General features: G+C 45.0%; 5 protein-coding genes and 1 non-coding gene across 6 annotated transcripts; 3 read left to right on the top strand and 3 right to left on the bottom strand.

Moving 5' to 3' along the window:
- Nucleotides 1-1,133: 1,133 nt before the first annotated feature.
- GGS22DRAFT_184787 (uncharacterized protein) lies at nucleotides 1,134-2,084 on the top strand (the record flags this gene model as incomplete). Its single annotated transcript, XM_047964223.1, has 3 exons — nucleotides 1,134-1,148; nucleotides 1,218-1,698; nucleotides 1,753-2,084. 3 exons carry the CDS (start codon nucleotides 1,134-1,136, stop codon nucleotides 2,082-2,084), a joined length of 828 nt encoding a protein of 275 aa, XP_047823047.1.
- Nucleotides 2,085-4,451: 2,367 nt separating this feature from the next.
- GGS22DRAFT_184786 (uncharacterized protein) lies at nucleotides 4,452-5,060 on the top strand (the record flags this gene model as incomplete). The annotated part of the gene is made up of 1 exon (XM_047964222.1): nucleotides 4,452-5,060. One exon carries the CDS (start codon nucleotides 4,452-4,454, stop codon nucleotides 5,058-5,060), a length of 609 nt encoding a protein of 202 aa, XP_047823046.1.
- A 419-nt stretch (nucleotides 5,061-5,479) lies between these two features.
- Nucleotides 5,480-7,621, bottom strand: GGS22DRAFT_196844 (uncharacterized protein; the record flags this gene model as incomplete). The annotated part of the gene is made up of 6 exons (XM_047965894.1): nucleotides 5,480-6,060; nucleotides 6,127-6,395; nucleotides 6,453-6,664; nucleotides 6,745-6,951; nucleotides 7,000-7,390; nucleotides 7,506-7,621. 6 exons carry the CDS (start codon nucleotides 7,619-7,621, stop codon nucleotides 5,480-5,482), a joined length of 1,776 nt encoding a protein of 591 aa, XP_047823045.1.
- A 538-nt stretch (nucleotides 7,622-8,159) lies between these two features.
- Nucleotides 8,160-10,751, top strand: GGS22DRAFT_196840 (major facilitator superfamily domain-containing protein). The gene is made up of 10 exons (XM_047965893.1): nucleotides 8,160-8,212; nucleotides 8,279-8,588; nucleotides 8,652-8,728; nucleotides 8,784-8,835; nucleotides 8,886-9,060; nucleotides 9,137-9,160; nucleotides 9,216-9,287; nucleotides 9,341-9,844; nucleotides 9,903-10,063; nucleotides 10,126-10,751. The coding sequence occupies exons 1-10, from the start codon at nucleotides 8,208-8,210 to the stop codon at nucleotides 10,513-10,515; spliced, it is 1,770 nt and encodes a 589-aa protein (XP_047823044.1). The 5' UTR covers nucleotides 8,160-8,207; the 3' UTR covers nucleotides 10,516-10,751.
- A 111-nt stretch (nucleotides 10,752-10,862) lies between these two features.
- Nucleotides 10,863-10,934, bottom strand: GGS22DRAFT_t10. The gene has a single exon. It is a non-coding gene; the product is annotated as a tRNA-Gly (tRNA).
- Nucleotides 10,935-10,961: 27 nt separating this feature from the next.
- On the bottom strand, nucleotides 10,962-12,407 carry GGS22DRAFT_153417 (GroES-like protein). The gene has a single exon (XM_047959848.1). The coding sequence runs from the start codon at nucleotides 12,113-12,115 to the stop codon at nucleotides 11,099-11,101; it is 1,017 nt and encodes a 338-aa protein (XP_047823043.1). The 5' UTR covers nucleotides 12,116-12,407; the 3' UTR covers nucleotides 10,962-11,098.
- Nucleotides 12,408-14,478: the final 2,071 nt, after the last annotated feature.

Below are 14,478 nucleotides of genomic sequence, written 5' to 3'. Positions count from 1 at the left end.
TCGCGGACAGGGAACCAAACTGTTGGGGTCCGTTGAATGCTCGCAGCAACTTGACCTCCTTGGTGTGGTTTGTATCACTGTAGCAGATGCATTCCTTATTATGGTAGAGGTTTAGATATTAGACTTGAAACAGGTTTTATCGAAAGTCCTATGCTAGAAGCAATCTCGTACTTAATAATCTTTTAAGCAAGCTCGTGGTCTGATCATGTGTTTTTACGTTGAGTCTTTCAGCCCTACGAGTCTTTTCACAACTTATTCCGGCGCGATGGCGCCAGCGCTGCCCGAATTTCGAATGGCCATCGACGAAGACACCCTAGTGCCTGTCAGAAAATGGTATATCAACTTATTATCATGCTTTTCCTTTCGCATGAAAGCTTCAGATTGCCGGCTTAGATAATCGAGGATTACTCCTTGAATCAAACCCGTAGGAAAATAAACGTACCTAGGCTGGCATTGTATTGTACGTCCCATCAATGCTACTCCTAATAGGTTCCGGGACTGTGGAATGGTAACTATGTAGCACTACAGATAAACTGTTCCTCTCAGCTCATTTCAACTAGAATCTAAGGGAGAACGAACTCTTCACCCCTTGGATTAAAAGATGCAATAATAAAGTCTTCTTAATTATTACCTTTTTTAGTAGGTAGGTTCTCAAGAGGGAACTATTTATTATGAATTAATACTCACGGAGGTTTTAAAGAAAATCCATATTCGAAGGCGTTCATCAGGGCGTTATGGTGCTACTTCACTAACCTTGAAGGTCACATCGGCTACATTGGCCCTGGTCTTCTTCAACCCTGCCGGTTGCCCTGTCCATGTACAGCTTTCGGTTCCGTGAAGAATTTATTACCTAAAAGCTGGTACTGCCTCCGGATTGGTTCACTTTCGCAGATATTTATTACCTATAAGCAGGGATTAGACCCATTGAGCTTAGATCCCCGACCCGCTTGTGATTCCATATCTGTATTCATATGCCCTATGCTTCCCGCTATTTCTGATACCGTTCCTCTCTGTCAGCACCGACCACGAGCTACTTCCTAATCGTGACGTTCGGAAGTTGTGGTCGTTTGGAGAATTTTATATTATCTTAACTTTGACAGTACAGGCTGTCGTCATCGTCGCTGTGATTAATCATGAGTGGAACGAGAGTAAGTGTCTCACCATTGCCGCATCCCAATTTCTTCAGCTTCTGTAGTGATGTGTTAACGATTCCTTAGCACGACGAAGCGCCTGAGGTGGCACATTATGCCTCTCCAGAATTTCATGAGCCGCCTTCCGTACCAGAGGCTGTAGTGCCGGGAACACCCATAAAACCAGAAGAGTCGACGAATCCGTCCATACTGAATGCGGGTTATGGTACTTCGCCTTCGCCATATGTATATCATGATCCTCAATTAGTATACGGCCCTATAGAGCAAGAAAGAAGACCGACGACAGTATGGGGATGTTCAATATTGGTGTTTGTTCTATCGGCCATCATTGCAATTTTATCTGCGGCTGTGATTGGGTTGGCAGCTGGCACAGGCGTCGAAGCTAGCAGGGCGAACAATGCTGAAGCGAGATTGGCTTCAATGACTGGTTCACCGGCGACTGTCACTGTGACTGCTGCAACTTCATCGCCATCGGACTTTAGCACTGTTGATAAAGGATGCTCTAAGAATTCGGCTTCAGTGACAGGGACCACTTATGCATCTCAATGTAAGGGTATAAATTCTGATTAAGCAGGGCGACTACTGACTTTATAATCCTAAGTCTTCGATCGGCAAACCTTCAAGATTTACTGCAACAGCGACGCCCCTAACAACCCAATCTCGTCACTCTTCGTGGGGAATTTCGACGATTGTATGGACGCCTGTGCTTTCTACACCTACTATATCCCTTCCGACTTCCCCACCAATGCTACATCTAATAATGCTACCTGTGCTGGTGTTAGTTATATCCCGGCATGGACGAATCGCACAACCGCCCAAGACGGCGGCGCACCAGGCAATTGCTATCTTAAACCCGGGCCTCAGAACCAGACAGCATTGAATAACCCTAATATAGGAGGCTTCGCGGTACACGCAGCGATTTTATCAACGTGATGACTGTTATTGGTTATTCGATGATTCATTATTACGGACTGGTTTAAGTAGGATGCGGCATTTTGAAACGATACCATAGAGGGAGTTAGGTGTTCAGCGGCAACTTTCTGGGCGGATTCATCCGACTACTATTCAACTTCGCATGTTACGATTTTGGTAGGAGTTATTAGGCAACTTGGATCTAAAAGGGATACATGATATAAGCCCAAGTGCGTCACTTGGATATTTACTTAATGATAGATGGTAAAGGGTATACTGTTACGAGGTATTGAGGGACTGCCGGCGCTGACCGAGGGCGGGTTGTAAGCTGATTTAGCGGAGTCAGCGAGTCAGCTCACTCTGTGCCGCAACCTGGCAGCTTGGATTGGTTACCTGGTACTTTGATACGGGATTTTCTGAGACACTGTCTCACGGTACCGTAGTTTGTTACGTGCATCTGTTACAAAACGGACCCGAACAAAATCAAGAAGAGAATGCAATTGATATCGAGGATTCGATGCGAAACTGACGGGCATAAAATTAGTAACAGGGGCTCACTACTACCTACCTGAGCAACCTACTTGACAATTATCTAACACTATTCTGTATCCTAGGTATCTACTTAGGTACATAGTAGGAACCGTGCTGTGCCACTGATATACCTTTTCGGTATAGACAGTTAGGACGATCCATTCCGCCATACTAGACACCTGGGTATTATCATAGGTAAGCTTTTACATGGGATTCTCGTCAACTTACCTGACGGCCAGACGACTACAAGGATAATATAACGACACGGAGTTTATTTTTCCCCATCAGGAGCTTTCGCTAATATTGGAGGAAACAGTATCAACAATGGGAAAGGCGTGTAAGAAGCTACTGAGAAAAGTACAAATATTGCACGAACGCCCCTAAGGTCCTAGGCCAATTTCACGGACAAAGACAGCATACAGAGTAGGGCCGGTACCTGCTAGGTACCTACTGATGATAATGATGATGCATATTGGAAACCTGGTTCTAGTATATTTACTTACCTAATGTGTTCATACTCCTTTTACGATGATATATCGTGCTGTATTATAGAGTAGGTAGCTATCGACTTTTAATGCTGGAGTATTCTATGTTCACGCGGTCGGCAACGCTATGGCTCATTAAGAACCCCTTACGTGTACTAGCCGACGCCACGGCATGTACCCCAAGAAAAAGCTTCGTTATCACTATATCTAGAATCGAAGCATCCAGTGATTAGTAGCACTCAGTCAGTTGCCAAGCTGCCAAGTTTCTGTCACTGCAGCAGTCTCAAGAGCTAAAGTAAGTGCTGGAGCTACGGGTAAATTACTTAGAACATACAACTCCCCCACCAAGGAATGAAGCAGCTGAATGTCCCAGGGCCACCGTAATAGTTACAAGCAACTTTATCGGTTAATAAAGCAAGCGCATCAACTTTTCGCGCTGTCTATTCAGACTCGAAAGCGCATTACTACCTAGTAGGCACTAGCAATGAATGCGATTGATATGCGAAACCCCTTTTTGCAAGCATATCGTGACGAGGGTTATGCAGGCTAGGTTTACGGCAGAGTAATACTCCTTATGTCAAACAGCAGAAGAAACCATACAAGAATACGAAAAGGTTTACGCGTTTTTGCTGTAAGGGCTTGGACAGCTAGGATTCTGGATGCGGGCGTCGGGCAGTAGGCATCGCGATGCGGCGTTCTAAATGCCGTCTGACCTACCAATGTTCACATTGAGTCGGAGGAATTAATACCTAGAGATATGTATAACACTTTAAGACAAGTTCACTTCTTAATCATTAACGCTAGTCACGGGTTGACATTAACGAAGACGCTTCTATTTATCTAGATTCTAAGTGAATAGATACCTAGTAGGTACCTAGGTAAAAAATCAAAAGAGGTTCAAGGTGAGACATCTACTGACGAAACTCCCTTGCTATTTCTGGGGGAGGGAGACTCACTGATATTACGATTCCGGTTTCTCTCATTGTTATGACATGGTATTACTAGACATCCCTGGAGGGACTTTTGTTGGTCAAAACCTTTATTGGTGGCAACCTTGGCACGGAATTTACTCACAGTTAAATGGCAGTATATAAACCTAGTACTTATACTTACCTAGGTAGGTAGGCAGGCAGCGGGATGTATTCAAATCTTTTCCATACAGACCTTATGGTAGATATTTTGGACCGAGACCAGAAAAGACCAAGACCACATGGACGAGTACGAGTCCTCATATCCGAGAAACCAGCAACCAGCCACTGTAAACGAGAGAAAGGGACAGGTTATTAATAAACCACAATGGAGCACCCTTCTTAAGCTCCTATCCGAGCATCTGGATAGAGCTGCGACTGAATTGGGAAAAGGCGATCGAGAGATGACGCTAGAGCAGCATAATTCCTACTACCGTTCCATATTCGATAGGGTACGAGAAGAATCGGCATCACGAGATGACATCCCAAACGCCGTCATGGAAAACCCGACAAAGGAGCTAACACTAACATTTTACGGAAGGTGGAATGAACACATATGTCTTGGTTGCGTTGATTTTCACGACACCAATGATATAATCCACGTTGAGATACATGCCAAGGGGGATGAACCTGACGGAGTCACCAAAGATGATCTCATTCGCAGCATTGGCGAGGTCTACAGAGGGCTTCATGTGTATAGCAAATCGAATAAAGAAACCGGCATCATTCTTAGTAACTTTGACTGGATGGGTACGACCACACTATGTAACCTGGAGGACAGCATATTGTACATAGGCTATAAACCGGTAACTCAACCGCCTTTGGTGAAGATAGAGACGGATGGATTAGAGGGAAAAGGTGATGGTGGGGAAAGATATGAAGTTACTTGGGATCCGAAAGCTTTAGGGGCCGGAGCATTAGCATATCAGGGTTATAATGCTGATTACACAAAGAAGCTCATGGTGGTAAAGGGTTGGAATTTGGAAGATTGGGACTTAAGCATGACTTTCTAAGAGTAAATCAAATGGTATTTTGCCCTGGCTTGGATGACGTCTCCTTAATGAATTAATTTTAACCTACCTACCTAGAAATACACCAGAACAAGACCTTTTAAGAAGAGGCAGGCTTTGGTGAGTGCCTACCTTATAGTTAACCTACCTACCTCATAAATTGAGTTTTGTGGGACTGTGATTTTTCCATTTTGGGATATCCCCCGAATATAATTGGTCAGTTAGAAATTATCCCTGCTACCTAGCACTTTCCCGAGTCGAAACAGAATCATTCCTGTTATAAATTGACTTATATCTGGTTAGGTTTATGATGCATTGATACTCCAAGAAGAAAACTACAACTGATTGGGGGATGAATCGATTGGCAAGTTCATAGGTAAACTTCAACAGCATCATTTACTGGCCTTGCCCTATGTACGCACTTATTCCCAAACCTCATTCCATATGTTGGAGAACCAAGGATCACCCATAAATACCGTAGATGATGCGAACTCACTACTCGGAGCGTTGTTAGGAATAGTATCTTCTCGACCCTTCGTGCTTTCTGCGTCCATAAGCTCAAGGTCATTCTGCCAAACCTCTTTCAGCTTCCGAAATACAACAAGACCTCGATTATGCGATTCATCTTCGCTGCCATCCCTCGAGGCTAAGGTTGACGAAGCCTTCAAATACTCAAGCATAGCGATTATCTTGTCGCACGTTGAAATCAAGTCAATGCTTCTTCGAACGGCGGCCCGATCCCAGGCGGGATCTTGAATGGTTGTGAGCCTGTGAAGACTCTTCATGACACGGACGACTTGAGGGTAGCAGGTGAAAGGCACACTTTCCAATAGGGAGAAAGGCATCGAGAAAAATGTATCAAAATACGCTTGGATTGATGTAAGACAAGCCTGATAGACCTGGAACCGCCGTATGTCTGGCTCATTCCAGGGTGTAGGAGGTTTGATTATCGCGGTTTCATTGATCAAAAGTTCTGTAAAGTGATAAAGTTCTAAAGTTATCGCTAAATTGTATGCGTGCATCAGCAAAAAAGGGTCTTTAAAGATACTTAGCTCTTGGCGCAACTCACGATGATTCCTGGCAACGGCACTAAGATTTTCGCGCTTGATTATTTCGTGTAGCTGCGATCGGAGAGCTGAGATATAAAGAGTCGGGGGGCTAGCACCACCGCTGGCTTGAGAGTCATCGTATATTTGGTTTATAATTAGTTGCATCCTTACAAGCGCGATAAGAGTCTCGTCTTGGGGCATTGGGCTTTCCTGGGCAAGATTTGAGAGGTAGCCGTCAAGATGAGAAGACCAACGGAGGCCGGGGGCATGTTTGAAGATATTTGATATCCTATCATGTTAGATCTCCCATTACAATACGATAACAGGTACTAGGTAAGAAGCTCACCTAGAAGTAAGAAAAAATGCGCCTAGGACAGCCCGTTGTACTTCACGGGTCGGCGTTCTGAAAAGATTTGTTATTCGCGAATCGGTTTCCTTACCAAGAAAGCAGAGCAATGGCGTGCTTTCAGGCTGTGGCATGTGAAGACCCAAATCGCAAACTAAAGTAACAATAAGTTGCGAGAATAATGTCCAGTATGGCTTGTCTCTTCGATATCGCTGCAACCTGACCATGTCACGAGTTAGGATTAAGTCGCGAGATGATAGTAGTAATGAGAAGTAGGTACTAACCAACTTACGAAGGCAAGAAGTCCCAGTAGAAGATCCAGGCTCTTCTCTCTGTCAACAACGACCTTCTGAATTGCGATACTTCTTGCTTGGTCGCCAAGTGAGAGTCGTTCTTTCGGTGATGTCTGTGCTATACACATGATGTTCAACCATAGGAAGGGGTATAGCTCTCTCAGCTGTTGAGATGTCATATGAATGTTTATAAATGGGAAGAATCCCTAATTTCTATGTTAGTGCTGCTATGCCCTGTAATTTTTAATGGTTACTAGGTATAGTTGACTTGCTATGGTTTCTTGGCGGAATTTTTTCAGCAGGTCTTCAGCTTCCGAAGGGGATGGCTCGTCAAGGTAAGAAACGCTCGAGTCCGGCGGGCTTCCCGCACCGATCAAAGTCATCCCCTCAAGACTATTGGTAGCTGCCGCCGGAGTCGAAGAGGCGATCGATATCCCCGTGTCAGGTTCATGTTGGTCTTGCTCTCCGAGCTGATTTGATGTATTTTCCGTCTCCTTATCCCCAATGCCTTGTTGGGCTTTTAAACGCGACACAAGCTCGTCGAGTCTTTCTTCAAGTCTAGCTGTCCTGGAAGCCCCGCGACGCCTTGCTGTGCGACGTCTAACAGGAGCCGATGGTATGCACTGTTTTTTAAGACGGTGGCACCTAAGATGCATCAGAGATTGCCGCTAAGATCATATAGTACGGTTGTAAATCCAATAGATTTTCTCAATAAAACCCCCAAATGACTGAATCAAAAAAAAGAAATATTTCAACCCACCTTTCGCAAGTGGCGCCGTCGGTCCGATAAATGCATTTGCATTTTACTCGAGCACAATTCGTACAAGCTCTACTCCCCAGAATAGTAGGTAAATCCGAAGGTGATTCCGTCTCCATTTCCCTAGAAGTCGTTCTGTTCGCACCTGTTAATTGTCGAATAGATGCGCATAGAATAGTGAAATGTGAAATTTGCGGCGGTCGGATACGGGACGCTTAGTGATTTATTAGTTCATTTAGGCGGCGGAACAGGGGATATGAAACTGCCCGCCGGACACGGAGATAAGACTGCTCATGCTCTCTTCAGAATCTAGATGAGCGGTTGTAAGACACTGTCTCTTGAAATATTATCAGAATGCTGATCCCACTCAAATCATCACCATATATCGCGATTGAATCAAAATAGAGGCGCGATATTTGTTATAATCCACGTCGTAATTATTTTCGCGTCTCGTAAGGATATCTCTACTACCGACGGATATCGACGTCATGGAGTCTCTCCGCCGGTCAATGTTAGACTTAGTTTACTTCCACAACTTATGTCAACAAATATTAATTGATAGTCAATGGGATTGATCGTCTGTGATATTAAAAGGCTCCATGGGGACTCTCCCATCAGTTCTATATAGAAATTGGCGACCCAAACGCTCGGTTAGATGCAACGATAATTTCTCTTAATATACCGGTATCCAAATTGATTGCAGCTATGAGGTATGTATCACGGAACATTACGATCGTTTGCGACCAAGTGTCTATACTTACTTCGAGTTATAATAGCGATACCACCACCTCATATACGAAAACCGAGCTCGTCGAGTTGCATGTTAAAAGCGACGGACATCTACATACCACGAATGATGGACAGGGGAGCGAGAAATTGTCAAGAAGTGAGAAGGATCAAGAAAGTGAAAAAGACTTAATCCAAACCTCCCATGAATATGCAGAAGCACGAAACTCCCCAAACCTGGGCAAAGCGTCTGAGCAAGATACCATTCAATATGTCACGGGAGCGAAGCTAGTTTCCATCGTCGTCAGTATCTGCCTGGCTGCTTTTTTGATGCTCTTAGATACCTCCATCGTCAGCACGGTATGTACCTACCTAGCAACATATAGCACATCGAGATAGCCCCCACTGACCAAGAGACTTCAGGCTATCCCCGCCATCTCAGACGAGTTTCACTCACTCCAAGATATCGGCTGGTACTCAGCGGCCTACAACCTCGGATCGTACGAATATCCAATCCATTCACCTACCTGGTCTATATACTGACTTAGAATGTAGAGCTTCGCTGCAGCCTTTGACGGGAAAGATTTACAACTGTTTTAGTCTCAAGGTCAGCCTTCATATGCCTCATTTTCTGGTATCCTCACTTACAATTATTAGTGGACATTTATAACTTTCTTCGCCATCTTCGAGATTGGCTCTGCACTATGCGGCGCTGCACAATCATCCAACATGCTTATTGTCGGGCGCGCCGTGGCTGGAGCTGGAGCATCGGGTCTACTTAGTGGATCTATCATCATTATATCCTGCTGTGTACCTCTTCATAGGCGTCCGCGTGAGTTTTCCTCCCACCATACCCATATACCGTTAGCCTTAAGTTACGTAGACTAATAATAGCTTGCGACATACAGCATTAATTGGCCTAGTCCAGGGTGGTAAGTTGATCTTGATATCCATTTAATCCTAGAAAGCTAACACTGGCTGTAACAGTTGCTCAGCTCGGTACAGTCATCGCGCCTCTCATAGGAGGTGCCTTCACGTCTGGCTATACATGGCGATGGAGTAAGCAACCCTTATACCCTACATTAATAAGGTACCTACTAATCTCATCCTAGGCTTTTATATCAACCTTCCAATTGGTGCTATCGTCGCCATACCGATTTTGACCCTTCATATCCCCGATCAGATGGGCAAACAACCTGCTTTGAAGGTCCTATCTAAGATCCACCACCATCTAGATCTAATAGGATTCGCCTTACTCGCTCCCGCCGTCATCCAGCTTCTTCTCGCCCTCGAGTATGGCGGAAACCAATTTGCATGGAATTCATCCCAGGTCATTGGCCTTTTCATTGGTGCCTTCGCAACCCTAGCTGTCTGGGTTCTATGGAATAACTATAAAGGCGACGATGGCCTCCTCCCCTTTTCTATCATGAGGCGGAGAGTCGTATGGTCAAGCGCGTTGAATTATTCTTTTCAGATGTCGACGCTCTTTGGTACATCGTACTGGTTACCTATCTACTTCCAGGCGATCAAAGGCGTAAGTGCCATACTGAGTGGCGTGTATCTCTTACCCACCATCCTCGGCCAGCTAGTCTTCGCTGTTTTAGCTGGAGTTCTTGGTGAGTTACTTCCAGCATAATGTCGTGATTTATAATAGGCACTAATGATCTTATCTAGTGTCCAGAGTAGGCTACATACCTCCGTTCTCTATATACGCTGGCGTTCTTATGTCAATCGGCTGTGGTTTATTCTCTTTGCTCCGACCAGATACGGCAACTGGAAAATGGGTTGGGTTTCAAATCATCGCTAGCTGCGGTCGCGGCGCTGGTTTACAAATGGTTCGTTTCCCAGTCCCCACCAATCCATCCAAACCGTAGGTAGTTACTAACCGGATGTTTAGCCTATCGTTGCTGTTCAGAATGCTGTAAGCCAGAAAGACTTATCTCCAGCCATGGCGTTCCTCCTATGGGCACAGTACATCGGCCCCACGATTTTCCTAACATTATATAACACGATATTCAACGCGAGTCTCAAATCTTTGTTACCAAAGCAAGCCCCGAACGTCGACGTACAGGCTGTTCTATCTGCCGGCGCAAGACATTTCCGGGATGTTGTTGATCCCCGAGACCTACCGAATGTCTTGATTGCGTATTCAGACAGCCTGGATAGAGTTTTCTACCTCGTCGCTAGTGCCGGCGTGGGAGCTTTCATTGCTGCTTGGGGTATGGGGTGGCAGGATACCAGAAAGAACGTGAAGGAAATCAACCAGGCTAAAAATGATGAGCCTTGAATCACGAATTTCAATCTGATAGGATTTAAGACGAAGCCGTCTATAAATGTTGGATGTATTGTAACGAGAATTGTATGATTTGTAGCGATAAGTTGGTTCCATAGTCGGCATCAAGCCTGTTTAGCCCCCTTTCCCACACCATAGCAGCTTCGAGAGAGCCTCGAGCACCTAGAATAATTACCTAGTAGCTATATTAGGTAACATTATAAATTTCAAAGCTTATATTTAGACGACCACACTCTCTCACCGTACCTTTCAGCCCCTCTGCAAGCCACTGCCTACCTAGTGTTGCTACCAGTAACCAGTTTCATAGGTAGAAATTCAACAGAAAAAAAATCGCAAAAAAATGCAGCTCCGGGGAATTGAACCCCGATCTCGAGCTTGGAAGGCCCGAATGCTAGCCATTACACCAAAGCAGCTTCGATACATATGCGAATAGCCAAATATTGAGTGAATTTTCTATATTAATCAAAAATCTCCTTAGTCTACAGCAGAAAGCGGCCGGCGCTACTAGGTGCCCCTTTCAGCGGGTTTAGGGGGTCCGCCAGGGCGCTTGGGCCTTCCCTTAGCGAACTTTCCCCCCTCATAGCGTAACAACTAGCTTCTGAGCGGATACGCCACCAGCTTTTCCCTGGTCAAACGCAGCTTGAACATGCTCTAGACCATGACCAACAATCAACGGCTTTGGAAGGCATCGGTACTTCTTCTGGGATAGAGCTTCGGGGAGGAATTTGTCGAAAATTAGAGACCCGACCTCGTTGTCCCTGAGCGTGCCCGCAAACACCATCTTGGCCTGGATGCCCTCTGGAATGTCACCGGGCGGCGATGCGCACGCTACGAATTTGTCGCCTTCACTTTTCCTGACTACTTCGAACACGATCTTGTCCGAGCCTCGATGGACGACAACCCCGCCGGCGCATGTCTTGCCTTTGAAGGCTTCTATGAGGTCTTCGGTAATGGTCGGGCTGTGGTAATCGAAGACACGCGCAGCGCCGAGTTGCTTGCAGTAGTCGAAGTTCTTAGGCGACGAGGTCGTGTATACCTCGTAGCCGGAAGCCACGGCTAATTGGATGGCGTTGGTTCCGACGCTCGAGGCACCCGCCCAGATAAGCAGTGTCTTGCCGTTTGGCTTCGGACTGAGGCTCGGAGGGTCGAGTGCTAGGAAATCTTTCTGGTAGAGGGCACATGCCGCCGTGGCTAATCCGAGAGGCACAACAGCAGCTTCGGTAAAGTCTAAGTCGGCTGGGATGGGCGTGACGGTCTTGATATTGAGGGTGGCGTAATGCTGGAAAGCGCCGAATCGAGCTTCGAAGCCACCTGCAAGCCCAAGCACGCGATCGCCGATCTTAAATTTGCTGGCGTTGGGACCAACCTCCACTACTGTGCCGGCCATGTCGTTCCCCCCAACAAATGGGTATTGAAGCCAGTCAAACAGATCTTTTCCCATGATCTGGATGAACCAATCCACGGGGTTGAAGGCGGCGGCAGCGACCTTGATAACGATCTCGCCATCGCCAGCAGTTGGATACGGAGTTGATTCAACCTTCAGCGGGTAAGCTTTGGGCTCAGTGATAAATACAGCTTTGTTGACGGGGGCCATCTTAGAGTTGGTTTTCGTTGATGTGATTGTAATTGAGTCTAAATTTAAAGTTGAAGGCTATAGAGAGTTAAGCGTTCAAGTTGCACTGCTTTAAAACTGAGGTATGTTAATGAGTCCTAGAATATCGTCCTTGTCGCATTTTATAATGAATCATTTATTCTGTTGTTCTGGCATGAATTTTACGACATACCTGGTTGCTAGAGCGGCGGCATAGACAGCCCGACGGGACCGGACGAAGAGTGTCGATATGCCATTCCAAGTCAACGGGTGGCACAGCAAGGCCATAGAGCATCCTTCTCGATGTATATTAATAAATCACGGAGGTGCCTCGTCATCCGCACTCTTGAAGATACAGAAATGCCGGGGTTGATTACGATTATATCCGACCGGGGCCGTCGTATGGCTTACATCCGGTAATCTCCGTATCTTCGGAACTCTTAACTCCCACGATGAACAGATAGGGTCAAGTAAACTTGGAACGAAAATCGGCCTCCGGTGATCGTCGGACGTTATGTACCACTCCGGCCCGGAATCGGGGAGACTAAATTACCCTTTGATGGTTGGCCACCGCTCTCGCTGAAGCTATTCGGCTTATCGCCGCCGATCTCCGTGATAATACACGATTACATACCTGCCACTTAGAGGACACCCCAAACAAGAAAATAAAGTTAAATCAAGATGTTTAATATGAATGCTTCGGTAATAGGAACTTACTAGAGTAATATCTACCTACCTAGATAGACAATAACACCTAAGGTTAGTCGCACATTACGAGTGTAAAGCACTAACCTAGGTGGCTACAAGACAAGAGGCGATGCTTCTAGGTGCGAGGTATTGGGTAGTTTAAATATCTATAAAAGTTACTAATAGAATAAAATCATGAATATAACTTCTTACAAAAGATCCCCTACTTTACGGAATGCGTCAAGGTGGTTATAAAAGGCATCCCTTTAAGAGACGCGGGTTTTAGGACCAGTTGACTTTCGCAAATATGGTCGACCTAGTATCGTTTCCAGATAAAATACTTCGTCATTTGGGATTAAAGTAGTAGAAAGAGGGTTGTTAATATCTAGGTTTACATCCATGGTATCGTGGTTCCGATCCGGAGATCGTTCTTGAATCAGTGACTCATAGCTTCTTTTCGACAGAAATTACTATCAATGTCACTTAATGCGGAGCTCAGAAATACCAGGATGTCAAAATGAATAATTCTTTCATTTTGCTTGTTCGTTTAGGCTGCCTTGGGAGTTTAGGTATCAAATAAGAAAATATGGTTTACCGGATGGGGTCTAATAAATTGGGAATCAGAATTCGACATGGCTAGTGGCGCAGGAGAGCCCCTTTGTCTGTTCTCTTCCTAGAGCTACCTGGTGACAAACAGGACCTCATAGACTCAACGAAACTACAGACCAGACTTCTAACAGGCCATAATAATTCATATAGAAGAAGTAGTTATAAGGGGGAAACGCGTTGCAACACAGTATTAGAAACTAATGGTACTGGATCCAATCCTCATCCAACCTCGGTACCTAGGTAGTAACTATGGGATGGATACAACACGGATTCACCTACATCGAACTCTCTACCTACCTTACGATCGACATATGATAAGTTGATCTGATATGTGTCTTACCCAAGGCATTACCGCAACTTGACAGGGAAAAACCAGTTTAACCTAACCAGATCCGCATAAATCACCTCGAGCCCTACGATGAAGCTAGGCAAAAAAATCTACCAATAGTTCTATTAAGTTGCAATGCTGTTAACTTCATTCAACCCCTTCTCCTAACATGATATTATATTCGTTACTTGCCTAGGTACTTACGTAACACCCCATACATTAAATGCGCGGGTTGAAATTTGGCCAAACGGAATCGACTCAACTTGATTAGGTATAATGGTTGGAATAAGAGTTGCGTCTGACATACGGTCAAATGTGGAGTATCGCTAAGTTTCAACCTTGAGCGCTTAATTTTCTAGAAAGGAGAGTTGATGAGCGTCTGGAATGCATGTGAGAAGTCAAATTACAGCTTTCAAAATGTCACCCACACTACATACTTAAAGATTCTTCGAGTTTAGCTAACACATTAAAACTACCTATTCAATATCGCTTCGTAAGATTTAAGCCAATGACATCTATGAATCGTTACATTTTATTAATCCTCTTTCAGCCTTATAGGTAGGATCAAACCTTTTGATATCAATTCCTGCTTCAGACCTGTTAATCATGATAAATATGAGTATTGTCTTGTAAACTCTTATATTAAAGTTGGGAAGTTCAAATTGTATTTTGCCTGCCATGTTGTTAATATGCGAATCCGCGTATCTTTGATAGGTCGTATTTCACCTAGGTACAAAACTCT

The sequence above is a fragment of the Annulohypoxylon maeteangense genome (assembly GCF_022496945.1).
Source record: "Annulohypoxylon maeteangense strain CBS 123835 unplaced genomic scaffold GGS22scaffold_2, whole genome shotgun sequence".
NCBI lineage: Eukaryota > Fungi > Ascomycota > Sordariomycetes > Xylariales > Hypoxylaceae > Annulohypoxylon > Annulohypoxylon maeteangense.
This window is presented reverse-complemented; position numbering and strand designations above follow the sequence as displayed.